Source organism: Phyllostomus discolor, chromosome 6 (assembly GCF_004126475.2).
Source record: "Phyllostomus discolor isolate MPI-MPIP mPhyDis1 chromosome 6, mPhyDis1.pri.v3, whole genome shotgun sequence".
NCBI classification, from domain to species: domain Eukaryota; kingdom Metazoa; phylum Chordata; class Mammalia; order Chiroptera; family Phyllostomidae; genus Phyllostomus; species Phyllostomus discolor.
Genome location: NC_040908.2, coordinates 18127778 through 18149876, shown reverse-complemented (window position 1 = coordinate 18149876; position 22099 = coordinate 18127778). Strand labels below are relative to the sequence as shown.

The 22099-nt window shown below is 37.0% G+C and overlaps 1 protein-coding gene across 4 annotated transcripts in view; it reads right to left on the bottom strand.

Annotated features, from left to right (window-relative positions):
• Positions 1–22099, bottom strand: part of SPAST (spastin) — a 61057-nt gene that overhangs the window by 25172 nt on the left and 13786 nt on the right. The window contains exons 2-7 of one of the 4 annotated variants that reach the window (XM_028515492.2): positions 20697–20780; positions 18935–19018; positions 10516–10611; positions 1658–1845; positions 876–1009; positions 498–591 (exon numbers count right to left, since the gene is read on the bottom strand). In XM_028515492.2, the coding sequence (XP_028371293.1) occupies positions 498–591; positions 876–1009; positions 1658–1845; positions 10516–10611; positions 18935–19018; positions 20697–20780 (680 nt within the window). Of the gene's footprint in view, positions 1–497; positions 592–875; positions 1010–1657; positions 1846–10515; positions 10612–18934; positions 19019–20696; positions 20784–22099 lie in introns of all 4 variants that reach the window. The other 3 variants (XM_028515491.2, XM_028515494.2, XM_028515493.2) reach the window with 3 other exon arrangements.

Below are 22099 nucleotides of genomic sequence, written 5' to 3'. Positions count from 1 at the left end.
AATCTGAGTTCAATGCTTTTAATTTTTTAAAAAAGTTTGTTTATTTATTTATTCTATAGAAATGGGGAGGGTTGGAGAAAGAGAAGGAGAGAATTGATCTGTTGCCTCTTGTACGTGCCCTGACCAGGGACTGAACCCACAATCTAGGCGTGTGCCCTAACCAGGAATCGAACCAGTGACCTTTTCCTTTCTGGAATGACACCTAAGCAACTAAGCCACATGGGTCAGGGCCCTATCTTTTAATTTTAAATCCCTCTTACCCTGTTACCTATTTCTTCTATTCATGTTAAAAATGTGTTGGGAATTAGGAATCCATATAGTCATTCTCTTCTCTTATAATTACTAAGTCAACTGCAAATGCTAGGTTTTTTTCTTTAAAAAAAAATTAAATCTACTGTTACATGAATTATTCTAGCATAGCTGGAACATCTCTTTATTGCTACTATAGTCTCAGTAATGGATGTTGATTCAGAAAAACGAGAATATACAGTCCTTACCTCAGGCCTCAGAGAAGGAAGGATGACAATTTCTTGCAGTGCTTGTTTTGCTAACTCTTGACCAGCTATATCATCAAATTTAACAGCCGTTCCACTAAAAAACAGAATTTTAGTTATCTCCACAATAGAAATATGCTTCAGTTATTATACAATGAAGCCTAAGCTTTTTGAAACATGGTCCTTTTTATGTTAACTTGCAACTATGGTTAAATCAGTAAAGCAATTATTTTCTACATTTATAGAAATTAAAAACCATCCTAAAAATTAAATATGTAAATTAGAGAAGGTATTTATTATCTATTTGACTCATGATATATTTTATAAATAAAATTCAAAATTAAAACTGTAAAATAAAACACTTTAGATGGCAAAACTTACTTGTCCACAATTTCATTCATTATAAGGTTCGCAAGGTTGCTGTCCACATTCCTAAAATTCTTCAGGTCTTTCTTTTTACGAGTAGCAGTTGTAGGGGTAGAAGGTTTATTTGTTCTATTTGTTTTTGGTGTACTCTTAAAGGACATAAAATTTTAATGTGAAAATACAACCTAACATTTACACTTTTCACATGCTAATTAATTTTAAAGTGCATTGAATTAAAGACTTAAAAATAATATAAAATTTTTTTTAATGTATATTACTCCAAGGTAAAATGGTATACACTATAGAATGACATTTGGTATGAAATGGTTTCACAGAGGATTTTATCCAGAGAGATTCAGTTGCTATAAAAGTGACTCTATGTCACTATTTTAAAGGCTCTATGACAATGAAGTCATATAATTTTGATACTTGTTAGAATTGTAAAAAAACTCTAAGTGTGTTTATAAAATACTTTGTAAATGTTGCAAAACATTTACATAGGTTTAAATAATTAAAAGAATAACCACTTTAAAATGAACTGTATAGCATTATATAAAACTGAATAAGCAAACTTACTATAAAGCCCAATTAGGTCCAAAAGGAGGTAAAATAAAATTTGCTTTTTAATAGCAAGTTCCCCCTAAAGAATTTTTAGAAAAGAAAAATTACATTTAACTTTGTGGGAACTTATCAATTCTTTAAGGTATTATAAAGTACTTGTCATAAACTGAAGCAAGCACATCATGTTCAATTTTCTACTTGCAAAAGCACAGCAATTAAATTCTGTCTCTAAATACCTTATGAGTGGCAGCTGTGACACCAGGTCCTTGTCTCACTCCAGAAACCATGGATAAACCACTGCAACTAGGTGCTCTGTGGTGGCCTGAAAGACCTGTGGATCCGGCTTTCAAAACTGTTTTTGAACGAGGCAGTGAGTTACTAGTATGTGATAAGGGATCTTTCCTTTTTGGAACTGCTCCACTTTCTATGAAGAAAATAGTAATATCATCATGTTTAGAAAATTGTGGTTAAATATTATAAAAGTAATAATAAAAGCCAGTATAAATTTGCAAAACTAAGCTAATTTTTTTTAACCAGCAATATTTCAAAACAAGAATTCAAATCAGAATATATATTAGGATGTTCATAAAGGTTCTCAATGGATGGATGAAATTAGGATTATTTTTTCCTTTTCCTGATGGAGATTTTCATTTTCTTATAAAGAATATGTGTTTGTAGTAAGAGAAACTTTATTTGTGGGCAGGGGTAAAATACAAGAGAGTTATCAAGTGAATAAACTTGCCAAACATCTAAGAAAGAAAATATAGTATAGGCATTAGGGAGAGGTTGTACAGAGTAGAAAGAACAGCATTACATTACCTTGAAAGTCCACATTGCGTGCCCATCAAAAGAGGTTTTTAAAATTATCAATTTTTAATGTACAGGGTATAAAGACATGGTTTTTAATAAGCCAAGTATTTTATGTGCTGTGTTTTATAAATGTAATAAAAATGTATAGAATATCTTCAATTAAGTCTAAAAGATTACCTAACTTACCTACAGTTTCTTTTGCTTATTAACTTCATTTATTTCTTAAGCCTATTTTACTTATTATGCAATTAGAGTTGTCCCATTTCCTTCTCCCCTTTTTTCCCCTCTGCCCTGCACCCTCCTCCCACCAGCATTCCCCTCCCTTCTCCTTAGTTGATATCCATAGGTCGTACACGTAAGTTCTTTAGCTTCTCCATTTCCAATACTATTCTTAACCTTCCCCTGTCTTACCTACCATTTATGCTTCCTATTCCCTCTACCTTTTCACTCATTCTCTCCCCTCCCATTCCCTGCTAATAACCCTCCATGTGATCTCCATTTCTGTGATTCTGTTCTTGTTCTACTTGTTTGCTTAGTGTGTTTTTTGGGGCTCAGTTATTGATAGTTGTGAGATTGTTGTAATTTTACTGTTCATAGTTTTGATATCTTCTTTTTCTTAGATAAGTCACTTTAACAGTTCATAAAATAAGGGCTGGATGATGAACTCCTTTAACTTGACCTTATCTGAGAAGCACTTATCTACCCTTCTATTCTAAATGATAGTTTTGCTGGATAGAGCAATCTTGGATGTAGTCCTTGCCTTTCATGTCCTCAAATACTTCTTTCCAGCCCATTCTTACCTGCAAGGTTTCTTGTGAAATCAGCTGAGAGTCTTGCAGGCACTCCTTTCTAGGTAACTGTCTCCTTTTCTATTGCTGCTTTTAAGATTTTCTCCTTATCTTTAATCTTGGCTAATGTAATTATAATGTACCTTGGTGTGTGCTTCCTTGGGTCCAACTTCTTTCAAACTCTCTGAGCTTCCTGGACTTTCTGAAAATCTATTTCCTTTCCCAGATTGGGGAAGTTCTCCTTTATTATTTTTTAAACTGTTTCCAATTTCTTGTTCTTCCTCTTCTCCTTCCAGCACCCCTATGATGCAGATGTTGGAATATTTAAAGTTGTCCCAGAGGTTCCTAAGCTTCTCCTCATTTTTTTGAATTCTTGTTTCTTCTTTCTGTTCTGGTTGGATGTTTATTTCTTCCTTCTGCTCCAAATCAGTGATTGAGTTCTGGTTTCTTTCCCATCACTCTTGGTTCCCTGTATATTTTTCTTTATTTCACTTTGCATAGCCTTCACTTCTTCCTCTATTTTGGGACCATACTCAACCATTTCTGTGAGCATGCTGATTACCAATGTTTTGAACTCTGCATCTGATAGGTTGGCTATCTCCTCATGGTTTAGTTCTTTTTCTGGAGTTTTCATCTTTTCTTTCATTTGGGCCATATTTCTTAGTCTTACACACCAGGTACATGGTAAGGGGCGGGGACTTAGGTATTTGCCAGGGTAGGGCAACCCATGTTTCTGTGTTGTGGCACTCTATGTGGGGGAGGGGTCTGAGAGGAACAGTGCTGCTTGTTCAGCTGTGCTGGCTTTCAGTTACTTCCCCTGCCACACACAAGCAAATTGGGTCCTTCTGGTGCTGATTCCCAGGTGGGTGGGTTTGTGTATGTTCTAAAACCTTGTGGGTCTCTCCTGTGTGGCTGCGAGTTTCTCTGGCTGTCACACCCTCTGCAGATTTTTACAGCCAGATGTTTTTGAGGCTTTCTTTTCCCACACTGGGGCCCTGGGTTGCGCAGTCTGTCTCGTTCCCCAGTTGTTCCTCCTGCTTTATCCGCTTGCAAATGTGGGACTGCCAGCCACCACCTTGCCTGCCCGGTCCTCTAGCCGCTGCCTTGCCATGCCCTGGCTGCCTAGCTCCACCCCTACTATCAGTCTGGATGAATGTTTCTTCAACTCCTTGGTTGTTGGACTTACATACAGTTCCATTTTCTGTCAGTTGTAGTTGTTTTTTGTTTTTAAATTTGTTGTTGTCCTTCTTTTGGTTGTGTGAAGAGGCAAAGTATAACTACCCATGCCTCCATCTTGGCCAGAAATCTCTACAGTTCTCTTCTACATATACATCCTTATAAATGTTCAAATCTCACTGCTTCCAAATAATATTTTCAAACACAATGTTTACTGTGAAGACAAATGTTAAATCAATCAGCAATTTCAGCAGCCTGAAAAGATAAACGTCTTATTTTTGCTTTGTCAGCAAATCCTTCAATATGGTTTAAGGAAACTCAAAGGGAAAAACTTCAGAGTAGACCGAGGTCAAGAAGTTTCACTGAACTTATTTACAAGTAAATGTAAAGTTCTGAACCACATCTTCAAGGAACTAAATAGTGTTCCTTAGGGTAGAAGCAGGACAGCAATCCAGAAAAGGGAATGACAATAAGCAAAAGCAATGATACAAATGAAAGCAAGATCTGTGTAGGGTAAAGACATTCATTTCAGAGGAAAAAAAGGAGACAGAACTTCAGACAGAAATATACAGTCCTAAAACTACAAATAGAAATTTCCACAATAAACTATGAGAATAAGAGCAGACTGACTTCTCATACAAAGGTCAGTACGTAGTTATGTTCAAAATGCGGAAAAAAACCTGCATCAATTCTACATCCAGGTGACCTATCACATAGGAATAAAGGTATTTTCAGACATGAAAAAGACTAAGAGAGTTTACTACCTATAAACCCACAATAAGAAACTAATAAAGGAATTTTTTTATGTTTTGGTTCTTTGTTAAAAAGTAAATAAACACAGGGAAATGAGCTCTGGGAAAGAAGCAAGAAGGTAACCTAGTGGAAGAAGGCCAGAAGCTGTCGCCGAACACTTTAAAGCCTGTAGATGTCCTGTCCACCTGACTTATGTTGAACACCATGTGAACCTGAAACATGGATGTCTGCTGCTTCTGGTGCAATTCACCACAGAAAGAGCCCAGCAGGGAGAGTGTACTGTGCCCCCTTTGTTCTCGGGTTTTTCAGAAAGACATCAGATCCAAAAACCAGCCAGGCAGGTTGGTTTCAAAGGAGTTAGAGCGTCAGCTAAGAACCATTCGGCAGCTGAAGCTGCAGATGCAGAAGTTCCAAGTGGATATGACCTTGGATGTTGACACAGTCAACAAACTAACTCATCATCTCTGAGGACCTGAGGAGTGTCCATGGTGGGTGTTTCAAACACAGGTGTAGGGCTTGTGCTGAGAGATTCAACTATGTAATTTATGTCCTGGGCTCTCTCTTGGGTTCACCTCTGGCCTCCATTACTGGAAGGTGGGAAACAGAACAAGCAAGGAATGGGATGTGGGCATTTGCAAAGAATCTCTTAATCAACAAGGGCTAATACTACTGCAAAGAATTGGTTAATTGACAAGGGGTAATTCTACTACCTTTATAACTTGGCTTTTGAACTGTGGGTTCAAGAAGCAGAGATGTCTTCTCACCTAGCACTATGCCTGTTGACTGTTCTCATTGTTAGTCCTGCTTATTTTTTCAAGAGATTTTATTTATTTACTTTTAGAGAGAGGATGAGAAACATTGATGTGAAAGAGAAACATCAATTGGTTGTCTTTTTTAAGTGCCTCAGCTGGGGACCAAACCTGCAACCCAGGCATGTGCCCTGACCAGGAATTGAAGCAGTGACTTTGCAGAACAATGCCCAGCCAACTGGGCCACACCAGTCAGGGCAGCCCTGCTTCTACTGAGTGGGGCTTTTCCTGGATGTGAATATGAGGACCACCTCCTTTCACCACATTGGTGATGGACCCCATATTTTTACATTCCCTAGAATTTCTGCTGCAGAGCCACTGTGTCCATTTTTTGCTCTTACAAATTCAATTGCAGATGATCAAGACTGCCTGAGAATCTGTCCTGTGTTGAATCCAGGAATTAATTGCCAGTCCACCAGTGATTCCTGGGCCAAGGCCGACGAAGCCTCTGACTACAAAAACATTGATAGAATCTTCCTGTGTGTTAACAGCCATAGCTAGGACTTTTCGGCTTGTTAGACACATGGCACAAAAGTACAGCAGAAAAATATGAAACAGTTCATGAATCATAATCACAAGTTAGTTATATTAGGAGTTACTTTTCTAATATTAAGTAATATGGTTGTGTCCTTTGGGACTTGTTTCTATTTCTGCCCAATTAACATGTTCTGAACTTCCAGATCAATTTTCAAATATTTTCTTTCTTATTTTCTGAAAAATAACTTAGTGTGTAATAGAGGTTATAAACTAAAAATTTTGATGTGGGGGGAAAAAAGCAAATACAGAAAGGAGTAAAAAACTATTATATAAAATTGGAGAACAAGAAATATCACAAGATCTGTGCGGGAGGAAAAAATTCAAAACAGGAAACATAATTAGAATATACTAATATATTTAATTTGGGACAAACAATATTTACTAAGTCTTAATGTTAAATACAATTTTTAAGTACAATTAAAATAGTAATACATCTATATCTATGGAGACAAAGAGTGGCATAAGAGAATTAAACCTTCTTCTACCTGAGTAAGAATTTAATACATATCAAAAACTGATAAATCAGGAATAGCATTTAAGAAATATAATTTATGAGGTTATAAGATGTATATATAATGGTGAAATAACCACTAAAATCAAGATATAAAATGTTTCCATCATAGCCAAAAGTTTCCTTGTAGTCACTTGTATTCCATCCCTCTTACTGACCCTGGCCCTGAACAATCTGATTTCTATTAATTTTTATTAATCTATGTTCATGGTCACTGAATCTTTCATTTGATACCTCCAATTTGCTGTTGAGGCTATCTAGTAAATTTTTATTTCAGTGGTTGTACTTTTTAACTTCAAAATTTCCATTTTATTGTGTAATTTATATTATCTATTGAGATTGTAGGTTTGTTAACAGATGAGATATTTTCTTTTTCGTCTTTGAATATACTTATAATTGCAGTTCTGACAATCCTAGTCTGCTAAATTCAGTCTGGGCCCAGTCAATAGTCAGTTCTACTGAGTGATTTTTTTTTTCTTGAGTAAGGGTCACACTTTCCCACTTTGTTGCATATCTAGTAATGCTGAATAGAAAAACTTTTTATTTTTTAAATGTATTTTATTGATTACATTATTATAGTCCCAATATTTCCCCTGTTGCCTCCCTCTGCCCAGTAACCCCCTTTCCTCCAGCAATCTTCTCCCTAGTTCATGTCCATGAATTGTGCATATATATGTTCTTTGGTTTCTCCATTTCCTGCACTATTTTTAACTTCCTCCTCTTCATTTTGTACCTACCAATTATGCTTCTTAATCCCTGCACCTTTCCCTATTCCTCCCCTCTGCCCTCTCCCAGCTGATAACCTCCAAATGATCTCTGTATCTATGACTCTGTTCCTGTTCTGGATGGACAATATAGATAACACACTGAAGTAGTAAGTAGACTTTGACAAACTATTTCCTAAGAGAGATAAAGAAAGTCATCCAAGTGAAACATCACAGGATGTTCCAGAAGGGGGTGACACTAATAAACTAGGCTTGAGGGAGCCAGCTCATTCACTAGTATCAAACAGCCCTGCTGCACAGATTAGCTGTGAAGTCAGTATGCCCCACCAACCAGAAGACAAAATTAATAGAAAGATAGCTTACTATGGATTTGAAATAAGATAGTTTTTGTTTAAATGGGTCCCAGAAAGAGAAAGTTATTTAGAAATTTTTGCTTGGCAGAAAAATACAATAGGATTTTGTATTTGCATGTGGAATGAAGTAGAAGAGAATCAAGATAACATCAGGAAGGGGCTAGAAAACTTTTGCTATTTGGGGCTAGAAAACTTTTGCTATTTATCCTAGTAAAATTATTAGGATCTCAAATTTGTATACTGGAAGCTTAACTATTTATATGTGGTGCATTCTTATATTTCTTTGTTTTTTTCAAAAAGTTCCTTGTGAAAATGTCAGCATTTCATGGCCATGCTAAAAGAAACATTCAAAGTATTTATCTCTATACTTGAAATGGTATTTTTTCCTCCCTTCCTTCTCCCCACTGAAATCCCTCCATGTGATCTCCATTTCTCTGATTCTGTTCCTATACTAATTGTTTGATTAGTTTTTGTTTTCATTGTTTTTCTTTTCTTTTGGGTTCATTTGTTGGTAGCTGTGACTTTGTTGTCATTTTATTGTTCATATTTTTAATCTTTTTCTTAGATAAGTCCCTTTAACATTTCATATAATAAGGGCTGGGTGATGCTGAACTCCTTTAACTTGACCTTATCTGGGAAGCACTTTATCTGCCCTTCCATTCTAAATGAAAGCTTTGCTGGAGAGAGTAATCTTGGATGTAGGTCCTTGCTTTTCATGACTTCAAATACTTCTTGCCAGCCCCTTCTTGCCTGTAAGGTTTCTTTTGAGAAATGAGCTGACAGTCTTGCAGGCACTCATTTCTAGGTAACTGTCTCCTTTTCTCTTGCTGCTTTTAAGCAAGAGAAAGAGGAGATTCTCTCCTTATCTTTAATCTTGGGTAACTAAATGATGATGTGCCTTGGTGTGTTCCTCTTTGAGTCCAACTTCTTTGGGACTCTCTGGGCTTCCTGGAAGTCTATTTCCTTCGCTGGATTGGGGAAGTTTTCCTTGATTTTTATTCAAATAAGTTTTCAATTTCTTGCTGTTGTTCTCTTTCTGGCTAGAATTTGGATATGGGAATGTTTTAGGTTGTCACAGAGGTATGTAAGTCTCTCTTCACTTTTTTGAATTCTTGTTTCTTCATTCTGTTCCGGTTGGATGTTTATTTTTCCCTTTTCCAAATCGTTGCCTTGAGTCCTGGTTTCCTTCCTGTCACTGTTGGTTCTCTGAATATTTTGCTTTATTTCATTTTGGGTATCTCTCATTTGTTTTTTCATTTTTCGACCAAGCTTAATGCTCTGTGAGCATTTTGATTACCAGGGCTTTAAATTCTCCATCTGATAGGTTGGCTATCTCCTCATTGTTTAGCTCTCTTTCTAAAGTTTTGCTCTGTTCTTTCATTTGGGCCATATTTCTTTGTCTTGGCATACCTGTTAAGTTGTAAGGGGGTGGGGCCTTAGGTATTCACCAGGGCAGGGCAGGGCAACCCTCTTTGCTGTGTGGCAGAACTGCCTGTGGGGGAGAGTGCAGAGAGGGAACAACGCAGCTCGCCTGCTCTTCTCTAACCCACTTTCCAATGTGTGAGACTGGGAGTTTCTTCCACTATGGCAGCTGCTGTAGTTCACAGTGAGCTCTGAGTCTGTTTCCTGTTCAGCCCGCCCTGCCCACGTGGTCTCCTGCCTCACCACAGTGTGAAATGGTATTTTAGGTCAGGTACAGGAAGAAATGAGAAAAGGCGTATAGCTACTGATATGGGGCGCTAGTTTGGAAGACCAAACCTCAATGAGAACTCTTTTAAAGGGATAGTTAAAGCCACATGGAAAGATTTCATTCATGACCAACTGTTCTTCTCATCCTTAGAAATCCACTTAAACTAATTCTTCTCTCTGGAAATCTTAAAAGTTTTGTATTAATATGCATAAGTGGTCTTATAGTCTGAACTAAGATTTTTTGTTTGTTTTGGGCTACAATTTAAGCAATGTAATACATCAATAAAATTTAAACCCTGGACATAAAACAAATGCTGAAAATGTCACCAATAAAACTGGATAAGATGTCAGAGACCCTTGGAAATAAAGATTCTCCCCAGCCAAACAAAACAAAAAAACATTTAATGTTCTGAGTACCTACCCAAAAGTTCGTGGAAAACAAATTTAACCTATAATAACTAAGAGTATTCTAGTGTTTCTCCTCAGTATGTGAACTCAGCTTCAAGTTTTTTTTCTTACAGGTACTATGGTAAAACATTTATGGACAGTATATAGGAAAATTGATAAGCAATGAAAATTGATATATAACAAAAAATGATAATTTTTCTTAAAAAACACTACTTAGTTATCCATTTAAAAACACAAAAGCTGAAAATACAATAGAAAAAATATAGAAAAATCAAAAACGAGCCTTCAAATTTTATAATTTCAAAAATCCGAGTTTGCAAAATATGTGAACAAAGCATGCTGAACATGGCTATACCTTATTTGTTACACGTTTCCATGCTTACTGATAGAAATATTGTATTGTCAACATAGCCCTGTGCAAACAAAAACCAAGCAAAACTATCATTATAATATCAAATCAACACAATCAGGTTAAGTGGGACTTGGCTTTGCATGCAGGCTTTATTATTTCACATATTAGTTAACCTAAACCCACCTGACTGGAGATGTCCGTTGCGGCATGTCAAGTTAGTACTGTCATTATAGACGTCTGTTTGTGACTTGGAAAATTGCAAAACTGGTTGCAGCTTCTCTATGCAACAGAGGACGGTAAGAAAGAACAAAATAAACATAAAGAAAAAAATACATAATGAAATAAAAGGTATATGTGAAGATGAAAAATGATTCAAGTTGTTACAAGGTTGTTACATGATATAAAGTTTTGCATTTATATAAACTTCTCTTAAAAATATAATTAGTAAAAACTCAGACATTAAAATAGCAACAGAAATTAATAAATGAATAGGTATGTTAGAGACATGTCCTAGTTTGGTAACTGGAGGCAGCTCCATTTCACTAATATCACCAGCAAATATTTTCTGAATATCTAGTATGTCTAAGTCATTGCGTAGAAAGAGGATGAAGATTAAAAAATGAATATTGGTCTCTATCATCCAGATACTTATTAAATATAATTGGTAACTTATAATACAATTTTTTAAAAAGACTGTAGAGCACAGAAGAAAGAGAACATTAAAAAGGCTCTACAGAAAAAGTGTGCTATTAGTTGGCTACGATTTGAAAAGAGAAAAGGACGTTTCAAGAAAGAAGAACAGCACTTAAAATGACACAAAAGGAAACTATAGAGTCTCTAAAAAGTGCCATATTTAGTTACCTTAATATATGTCAAGTAAGAAACAAAGGCAATAAAGCAGAATGGAAGAAGTGTGCTTCAGACCTGTGTGTGCAATACCCTGCGACTTAGTCGTGCACACCTGTCCCCCCTTATCTGCAGCAGAGATGTTCCAACACCTCCAGTGGGCCCCTGAAACCAGAGATAGTACCGAACCCTATACATATTTTTTCCTACACGTACAAGCCTGTAATAGTTTAATTTATAAATTAGGCACAGCAACAGATGAACAACAATAAACTAATAAAATAGAGCAATTATAATATACTGTAATAAAAGTTATGTGAATGTAGTCTCTCCCACTCTCTCTGATAACTGATCTGACAACTAAGATGGCTACCAAGTGACCAACAGGCAGGTAGCATATACAGTGTGGACACACTGGACAATGGGATGATTCTCTACCTGGGTGGGATGGAGCAAGAACATGTGAGATTCATCACATTAGTCAAAGCAGCATGCAGTTTAATTATACACTGCTTATTTCTGGAATTTTCCATTTAATATTTTCAGACTGAAGTTGGCAGCAGATAACAAACTACAGAAAGCAAAACCATGGGTAAGGGGAGACTACTACTGTATATGAAGATTATCTCTAAAAATAACCCAGAGAAACTGGTGACAGAAGTTGCCTCTGGGGAAGGGACATGAGTGGCTAGAGCATAGCATGAAATGATTGTCTGTCATACTTAAGCTGGTAAAATTTTCTGTCATGTGCCTAAAATTAACCCCAAATTGAAAAGGATTATTTCAACCCTATCCCTACTTCAACTAACAACACATTTTCTCATGATCCAGCACCAGAAGCCTAAGAGGGTAGCAGCTTGAAATTCCATGCCTCTCTACATCACTGCTGCACTCTTTCCCCCTTCCAAGTCAATCCATACTGCTAGCTGACAAACACCCCGCTCCACCACTTACTCACCAGTTATGAACTGGCTTTTACCTTTTCCAAGGCTCTCAAGGATGAAATAAAACAATATACATAAAGTCCCTACTCACAATAGGGACTCATATGCCTCATTCACAATAGGGGCTCAATGTTACATAATTTTGTTGAAACATTCCAAGTTATCATAACTGATTCTTTTCTTTAATACTAGAAAGTCAATAAATACATGCAAAAATACATCACATCTATACTAACTCTCCTAAACTTCCATTTCTAAGGTCAGACAAGCAGGCGCCATGCTGGGTTTATGGTACAACACATGCCTTTGGGACAGGTTAAATAGCAGCTACCCTTTTTGCACAAAGCACAAAGTACTGCACAGCTTTTGTGTCCTAGAACTGGCTGATACAATACACCTTGGAGCTGGGGTTTTTTTTCTTCTTGTTGTTAGTTAACAGGTAGGTCATCTGATTTTTCTCAATGATAATACTGTCCAAATCACCATACTGAGAAAGAAACCGTTTGTGTTGGCAAAAGATATAAATTAGAAAAAAACACTGATTTGTAAACGTCTTCTTTATCAATTAACACTCTCTTCAATGCAATGTAACAAAAGTTCACCTAAACATTCATTATACAATAAAAATAAACAGAAGGTAAATCCTCAAGTTTTGATAACTAATAACTAGGAATAAAAAGCCAGAGAACTTGTTTTTTAAATGCGTAGGCTTTAGTTTTATATGCATGGAAACACACATACACAATAGCAGTACGCGGCTAATGTGACCCTGCTCCTATTCGTTTTTGTTAAAGAATGTAAACTTAGTTTAAAAATTCTCTTTAGAATGACTAAACATTGTGTAACCAATAACTTAAAACACTCACCTTGCTTCCTCATCCCCTCATATGCAACCCCTATACCATAAATAACCTACTTGAAAGGAAAATCTTACCACATAACTGTTCTGCGCAAAACCCTTCAGCAGCTTCCCATTGCCCTAGAGCAGCGCTCAAGCTCCTTTACCTGACAACCAAGGTCACCCATGCAACCCAAAATTCACATCTCTACCAGCACTCTCCCCTACTCACTGTACTGCTTCTTGCTCCTGGGTCTTTGTTCATGCTGTTATTTCTTCCTGAACCATCTTTTTCTCAAACATTCTTTAAAGACTTTTATTCATCTTTTGAAATCCCCACTTTACGCTTCACTTCCTTGAGGAAGACTTTTTTTAAAAAAGATTTTATTTAGTTACTTTTAGAGAGAGGGGAAGGGAGGGAGAAAGAGGGAGAAAAAGATCAATATGTGAGAGATACATGGTTGCCTCTCACACAACCCTAACTGGGGACCTGGCCTGTGCCCTGGCTGGGAATCAAACCAGCAACCTTTTGGTTCGCAGGCCAGCACTCAGTCCTCTGAGCCACACCAGCCACGGCAGGAAGATTTCTTAGATACCTATTTCCCCACCCTTACAAAATATTTGTATATCCCATCATGCAGTAACAATTTATCTATGTGTAGCTGCCTCCCCTACTATGTCATGAGAGCCTCAAAGAGAGGAACATTTTATTTCATGTATCAGTAAATCTGTTTGTTCAACATTCAAATATAATCAAGATCCAACCACTCGTTTACTATTTCTCCTGATACCACCCTGGTCTAAGCCTCTATCATTTCTCTCCTCATGTACTACAATAGTGGTCCTACTTGTTCTCCCTTATACAACATAGTGTAACAAGAGTGACCCTTTCAACATTTAAGTCAGATTATGTTGTTCCTTTCCTTAAAATCCTTGTAACTGCTCCCTACTTCACAGGTAATAAAAGCTCAAATCTTCATGGTGGCTTACAAGCCCCTGTGTGTTGTTGACAACAGCCACCCCCATTAGTTCTCTCACCTCCTGTCCACGACTCTCTCCTTGCTGGGGCACACTGGCCTCTTTGCTGTTCTTAAACATATCAAGTGTGTTTTCTTAAGGTTTTGCATTGGTTCTTACGTCTCTCTGGGCCTTTCTTTTCCCAATACCTACATGGCTAACTCATGTCAGCTTCTCAAAGAGGCATACCCTGACCCTTCTATTTGAAAGTAACAATCCAAACCATCTCCCATCCACTCCTAATCCCCCTTTTTGTGTTTTACTTTTTCTCTTTTCCTCATATTTGCCACCTTCTAATGTAGTGTAAATAATTTATTTATTTTTATGTTTATTGCCAATGTTAGTCTCTCCCTGCTGGAATATGAACTCTGAAGGAGGGACCCTAATCTATTATACTAAATGCCTACAACATGGTAATCACCCAAAAAATATTTGCTGAGTTAATAAAGTCAGTTCATCCCTTGGCATTTTACCTGGAGAGAGGTAACTTAATAAATGAATAAACTTAATAAACTTATAAGTGAACATTGAACAAAGCCAAATTTAGGGAGAAAAAATAGGGTAACCTCATGCCCCCATGTATATAAGCATGCATGCATAGGAAAAAATAGTACTCATAGGGTTCAGCACAATCTGCAGTTTTAGGCATCACCCGTGGACAGAGAGGAGTACTATGTATAACATACATGAACTCTTCCAACTTTATCAAAGAGGCCACATCCTCTCAAATTAGACTGTCTGGGGAACTCCCAGTATCATTCTCTAATTAGATAACTACTGGGCGACCCCCCTCTGAAAAGCTCCATTTCTTAACCAGCACATAATACACAAATACGCTGTACTGTGCACTTGTGCACAGCTCTTTTCTACTGTCATTGATGTATATAATCCCAGACTATCTGAGTTCTCAGACAACAGGAATATGTTAATATATTTTATCCCACCCCATATTTTTAAAAGTAACATCTTTTGAGGCTTCCAGTCAAGATGGTGATGTAGGTAGCCACGGCTTGCCTCTTGGCACAACATCAAAATAACTAAAATACAGAACAACCATCACTCAGGAACATCAGAAATCAAGTTGAATGGCAGTGACAACTACAGAATTGAAGAAACTACATCCATGCAGACTGGTAAGAGGGGTGAGGGCTCTGAATGGGCTGGCACCCACACAGATAAAAATTCGGGAGGGATATGTCAGGATGAGGAGTCCCAGCCCCACACAAGGCACCCAGTCCAGGATTCCAGTGCCAGGAAGATAAGTCCCTACAACTTCCAGCTGCGAAAATCAGTGGGGATTGAGTTGGTGGAGGAGGCCGATGGAGCCCTAAGCAGTTTTTCTTATGGAACCCACATATGGACTCACCTTACTCAGACTGATTCCCTCCGAGCTCCTGCACTAGGGTGGAAACTTGAAAGGCACCAGGGGTATAGAGGGAGAAACTGAAGTGTCTGGCACCGCAGTGAGCAGAGGCCATTGTTCCTTTGCTGAGCCCTCCCCGCACTGAGCTGGTAGGCTGATGTCATATTTGAGACTCCATTAACCTGGGTAACACTATGTGACCCACCTTGGAGATCCACAGACTCTATCCCACCCAGCTTATGGGTCCACCCAAGCTGCTTTTCCATAACAATGGCTGGTCCTGGCTCCTAAATCCTACCAAACAAGCAAAAGCTGGCTTCCCTGAGCCCTATAGGCAGGCAGATTAGAGCCACATCTTAGCTTTGCCTGGGAATCTCCAAACCCAGCACAAGTAGCAGCCATCTCAGATTGTTTTATAGCCTAGGTAGGGTGGCCCCGGGCAGCACACAGGTTGGGGCTGACCTTGGCCTATACCAACTAGGAAACCACAGGGCCAAAACACCCAGTGGACAGTTACAGATCATGCATGAGCAACACCTCTGCCCCTGCATAGATGAATCTCCACAGAGGTCAGAGATTGGTGGTAAACTGTCACAGCCAATCCTTGAAGATTGGCTGTCCCTGGGTAAATTTCTCCCATTAACCTGCCAACAGCAACCAAGGCTCAACTACAAGAGGAGGGTATACTCAGCCCACACAAAGGGCATACCTCGAATACACAGCTTGGGTGATAGGGGAGGCTGTGCCACTGGACCCTACAGGACACCTACTACATTAGGCCACACTACCAAGACACGGAGTCAAAACATCTCTACTTAATATATAAGAAACAAACACAGGGAGGCTTTCCATGTTTGGGAAACATGGCCCAAATGTAAGAACAGATCAAAACTCCAGAAAAAGAGCTAAATGAAATGAAGATAAGCAATCTATCAGATGCAGACTTCAAAACACTGGTTATAAGGATGCTGAAGGAACTTAGTAAGGACCTTAGCAACATAAAAAAGACCCAGTCAGAAATAAAGGATACACTAATTGAAAAAAAGAACAATTTACAGAGAAACAACAGTAGAGTGGATGAAGCCAAGAATCAAATCAATGATTTGGAACATAAGGAAGCAAAAAACCACCATGCAGAACAAGAAAAAAAGAATTTAAAAAAATGAAGATAGTATAAACAGCCTCATATGGGTGCCAGAAGGAGAAGAGAAAGAGCAAGAAATTGGAAATCTATCTGAAAAAATAGTGAAGGAAAACCTCCCTAATTTGGTGAAGGAAATAGACATGCAAGTCCAGGAAGTGCAGAGAGCCCAATTATGATGGAAGCAAAGAGGCCCACTTTAAGATATATCATTATTAAAAGGCCAAAGGTTAAAGATAAAGAAAGACTCTTAAAACCAAAAGAAGTTAGTTACTGGAAAATTGCCAGATGGGAGGTGGGAGGGGAAGGATGGGTGAAGAGGTAAGGGGATTAAGAAGTACAAATAAGCAGTTACAGAAAAGCCATGGGGATGTAAAGTACAGTATAGGAAATGGAGTAGCCAAAAAACTTATACACATGACCCATGGATGTGAACAATGGTAGGGGGAATGCCTGAGGGAGTAGGGAGTGCTGGGTGGAGGGGGGCAAAGGGGGAAAAAATGAGGACAACTGTAATAGCATAATAAATTATAATTAAAAAAGAAAAATAAAATCAAATTTAAAACTCCAAAAAATAAAAATAAAATAAAAGTAACATCTTTCAGCCCTGGCTGGGTAGCTCAGTGACAGTGTCATCCTGATATTCCAATGTTGTGGGTTCAATCTCTGGTCAGGGCACATATGAGAAAGCAACCAATGAATGTATAAATGGAACAACAAATTGATATTTCTCTCTCTCCCTTTCCCCTACTCTCCCTCTCTTTCTAAAACCAATACATTTTTTTAAAAAAGTAACATCTTTCACTAATGGGTACACAGCACGTTGAGGATGACAAGAAACAATAACATCCAAAATATTATTATTTTTAAATGTTTATTGATTTTAGAGAGACAGGAAGGTGGGGAGGGGGGAGAGAGACAGAGAAAGAAACATCAATTGGTTGCTTCCTATGCGTGCCCAATCTGTGATCCAACCTGTAACTTAGGTATGTGTCCTGACCACAAATCAAACCTGCTAACTTTTGGTGTACAGGATGATGCTCTAACCAACTGAGCCACACTGACCAGGATCAAAATATTATTTCTTTTAATGCCCAGCTTTTTAAAAAATATTTTATTTACTTATTTTGAGAGAGAGGGGAAAGGAGAGAGAAAGAGAGGGAGAAACATCAATGTGTGGTTGCCTCTGGAGCACCTCCTACTGGGGACCTGGCCCACAATCCAGGCATGTGCCCCGATCATGTAGTTCACAGGCGGGCACTCAATTCACTGAGACACCTCGGCCAGGGCTAATGCCTAGCTTTTATAACAATCAAGGCTCTATGTCCAACTATCAATTTACAGGTAGGATAGAAGAACATATTGAAAGATACCATGGAGATGCACATACAAGTCAGACTGTAAGAAAGACTATGTAGCAAAGACCTGGTTCATTGACAAGTAAACTCCCAGAAAACTAGATGGACATGTATATTGAAAGAGATATACTGGGGGTGGGCTGGGATGGGAGTAAAAGACAGAGAACTGTACTTGAACAACAATTAAAATAAAAAACTAAATAAAAAAGAAATTTATAACAAAATTAAAAAAAGAGAGAGATTCACTGTAAGGGTCTCTCTTTTTTTAAACTGGTTATGTGGGAGGGAGAGGTCTGAAGCTGCCCATGTCCCTATGCTGAGCCCTCTGCCACACTGCCCACAGACACCATGCATGGATCTTCCTGAGATCCTGATCTACACAATTATAAAAAAATAGTAAGCGTTATTCAATGATGAGATACTAATTGGATATATTATATATAAATTATATTTGGACACTGACCTTTTTGGTCCTTTTTTAATATTAAAGAAAATGATGGTTATTTTTATATGGATAATGGTATTTTTAAAGCATCTTTATTTTTATAGATATAATATGAAATACTTATAAATTATATAAAAGGATGTCTCAATTTGTTTCAAAATAATATTAAGTGGGAGAAAGTAGGTAGGGATATAAACAGGGGTTTGTAAAATTTTTCTATAAAAAGCCAGGTAGTAAATATTAAAATATTTTTAAAAGCTACATTATAAGTCTTTGAGAGTTATATGATCTCTGTATCAATTCTTCAACTCTGTCCCTGTAGCATGAAAGCAGTTGGACAATATATAAAGAAATGAGAGTAGCTGTTTGACAATTTATAAAAATGGGCAGTGGACTGGGGTTAGCCAATGGGCTATAGTTTGCAAGCCTTTGGTATACATAAATCAAGGCTGACCATGAGATGATAATTATTGAAGTTAAGTGAGTATCATTATACTCTTCTATTTTACATGTTAGAAATGTTCTATAAGTTAAGGAAAAAAAGCCTATGTCACATTTTCAAGGTCACTGATCTATTTCCATCTACATTAAAAGTTCACTCAACACACATTTTAGATGCATCTCATTCCAATTATATAATTCATTGATACCTAGAAGTTGTAAACGGTCCTTGGCCATAACCAAATTAGTCATCATTTTAGCTTGAAGGCGTCGAGCTCTTTCACACTGTTCACCTGAAAGAAAAAAACAGAAAAAAAATTTAAAATATCCAACATTTCCCTACTAATATTGCTTCAAGATAAAATGTTACCCCAGTAATCTCATGGAGAGTCATTAGTCTTTATTAAATAATTTAAAAAATACTATTTTCACATAATACTTTTTAAAAAAGTTACAGTTCCTTATGCTGGTTTCAGACCTATTGTGGTATTCATGGATTTTGAGCCGTATTTTTCCCCCTATGTTTTAAAATCTTTGAAATCGGTATGTGTTTTACAACCAGTGCCAACTTACTACTGCTATCAGTGAGGCTGCAGTCATAACATAGTTTGTCACTGCCTGCGCATGCACCCTTTTGGTCACAGATATTAACACTGCTGTTATAGCTATGCATAAACATGACAGGCTAGCAAATTCAATAAGGTTTAAAATTCAAATTCTAAGTGATAAGAAGAGAATGTGTCATAGTTTGACATTGTTTTTTTCGCTTAGTGACAGAATTGAAGGCACTTTTGATTCAGTGAAATACTCTTCTTATAAACAACTCATTTTCTTTAAATTCTTCTATGCAATTGACAAAGAACAGCAAGTATATTTTGTACATAATTCACAAAGTCATGCTCATAAACTCATGAAAGTCTCCAATGCCCAACCTCCTAGATTTACTTGTTCTATTCTGGTTTCTCTTACTAAGTAGACCAGTAGCTAGAGAAGTAGTCAAAATAAAAAGGGACAGAAAAAAATGGAAAATGTTGGATACATTGTAGTTATCTGATATAAGTATCAACCAGCCAGACAACAAACATGCACTGGGTGGACTGATCCATGCGACTAAGATTCTTAGCCTACATATTATTTTTGCTTCTCACTTTATTTTAGTTATGATAAACTGAAGTACTTTATTTAATAGTGATACCCATGTACTGCACAATAGTCACAGCATATATTTAAGAATTCAGACTCTGAAGTCAGACTGCCAGTGTTCAAATCCTGACCCCACCACTTGTTAGCTATAAGGCTTTAGGAAAGTTACTTAATAACTTCTTTGTATTTAGGATTATGTATCTGAAAAATAATGGTAACAGCAGCAGCCTCAAGAGTGTGGGGGTGGGGTGAAAATTAAGAGAAGCATGTACAGTAATGCTTAGGCATCTAGTAAGTGTGCAATAAATGTTATCTGTATATTTAAAGATAATTGACTCATTTTTTTTATTTGAGGTGACAGGAAAGTAAAGATAAGAAATAAATGCTTTGGTTTTAAAAAGCCAAGTGTGAATCAAAGTAAGACACTCACAGCTCATACTGTAACATGAAGTCAAGCAATACTCACAAAAGCAAAGGGGAGTCTGTGGATTAACCACTCCTCCCTGCCATTAACCCTGCCTCACTCATGAGGAAAGGACAGGTTTCAAAAATGGCTAAACACAGGGTTAAACATCATCGACAGTGGTGCCAAGAAGGACCCAAGTAACATATTTGTTTTTGCTTGGCTGCTACAGTAATCAAGTTTGAGCATCTCTGGTTAAAACTTCATTTTTTGCACAGGTAGTAACACATTAATTGTTAAGTCTACAAACATTAACATTTTTAAAACTTTTAAACACTTCTGTTAAAATAACTGGATTTAAAAATCAAGGTAATCATGTGAATATAATTTTGCACGACTCCTAAAGAAATGTAAATATAACTTACCTTGTCCTGTAACTATGACAGCTATTCCTTTTTCTAGTTCTTCAATACCTTTCTTGTACCATTCCACAGCTTGCTCCTTTTGTCCTGCTTTTAAAAAGAAATAATTAATTATATATATCACAAGCATAAAGAATGCACTAAATATCTCCCAAAGCATGCTGTTATTAAGTGATAACATGAAACAGAGGGTTGTGATCAAATAAATTTGGGAAATATTACTATATGACTTCTTTGTATCTTTAGCATCTCAACAATATATGTGAATCTCCAAGAGGGGGACACAGACTTCAATGTTTCCCAGAATTATAGGGAGTGAGTTCTTTGTTTATCATCTGATGGTATTGATGCTTATACCCGTTCAAATGATGTACTGGGAAAGAAATTTTATTTTGGGAGAACTTATTTTAAGTAAAAGTTTTTTAAAATATGAATATGATTTTAATAATACTGAGAGAGAGAACAGTTTAATTGTACTCGAATCTGATATAATTCCTCCTACGTTTATTGTTGTGTTCCTCTTTTCTAGTTTTTATTTCACAAATGATTGCATGGTAAGAAATGGTACATGAGATTACAAATGTGGCATTTAGTAACACATTTCTATTTTCTTTGAAACAAATGACTGGTTTACAGCATTAATTCTTACTCCGAGTTAAGCTTTAAAAGGATCTAAAAATTCAGCATAATCAAAATGTGTGTAGGAGATTTTTGTAAAGTGATAACAATTATATGCAAATCTCACTAGTTTTTTTGCATTTCTTTTTAAATTGAATTTATTGGGGTTACATTAGTTGATTAAATGTTTCAGGTGTACAATTCTATAATACATCATCTATATATTGTATTGTGTGTTTACTACCCATAGTCTAGTCTCCTTCTATCACCAATTATTACCCCTTTATCCTCTTCTACCTCCCCCACCTCTTTTCCATCTGGTAATCACCATATTGATATCTGTGTCTATGAGGTTTGTCTTTTTTTTTTTTTTTGCTTAATCCCTTCACCTATTTCACCCAGTCCCCCAATCCCCTCTCCTTCATCCAAATAGCTGTCAGTCTGTTCTCTGTATCTATGAGTCTGTTTCTAATTTGTTTATTTTGTCCATTATATTCCACAAATAAGTGAAATCATATGACATTTGTCTTTCTCTACCTGGCTTATTTCACTCTGCATAATACTCTCTGAGTCCATCCACGCTGTCATGAAAGGTAAGATTTCCTTCTTTTCTATGGCTGAGCATTTTTTTATCTATTCATCTGCTGATGAGCACTTGGGCTGCTTCCAAATCTAGGCTATTATAAAAGGCGCTGCAGTGAACATAAGTGTGCATATATTCTTTTGAATCAATGTTTTGGGTTTCTTTGGATATATTCCCAGAAGTGGAATCACTGGGTTACAGACAA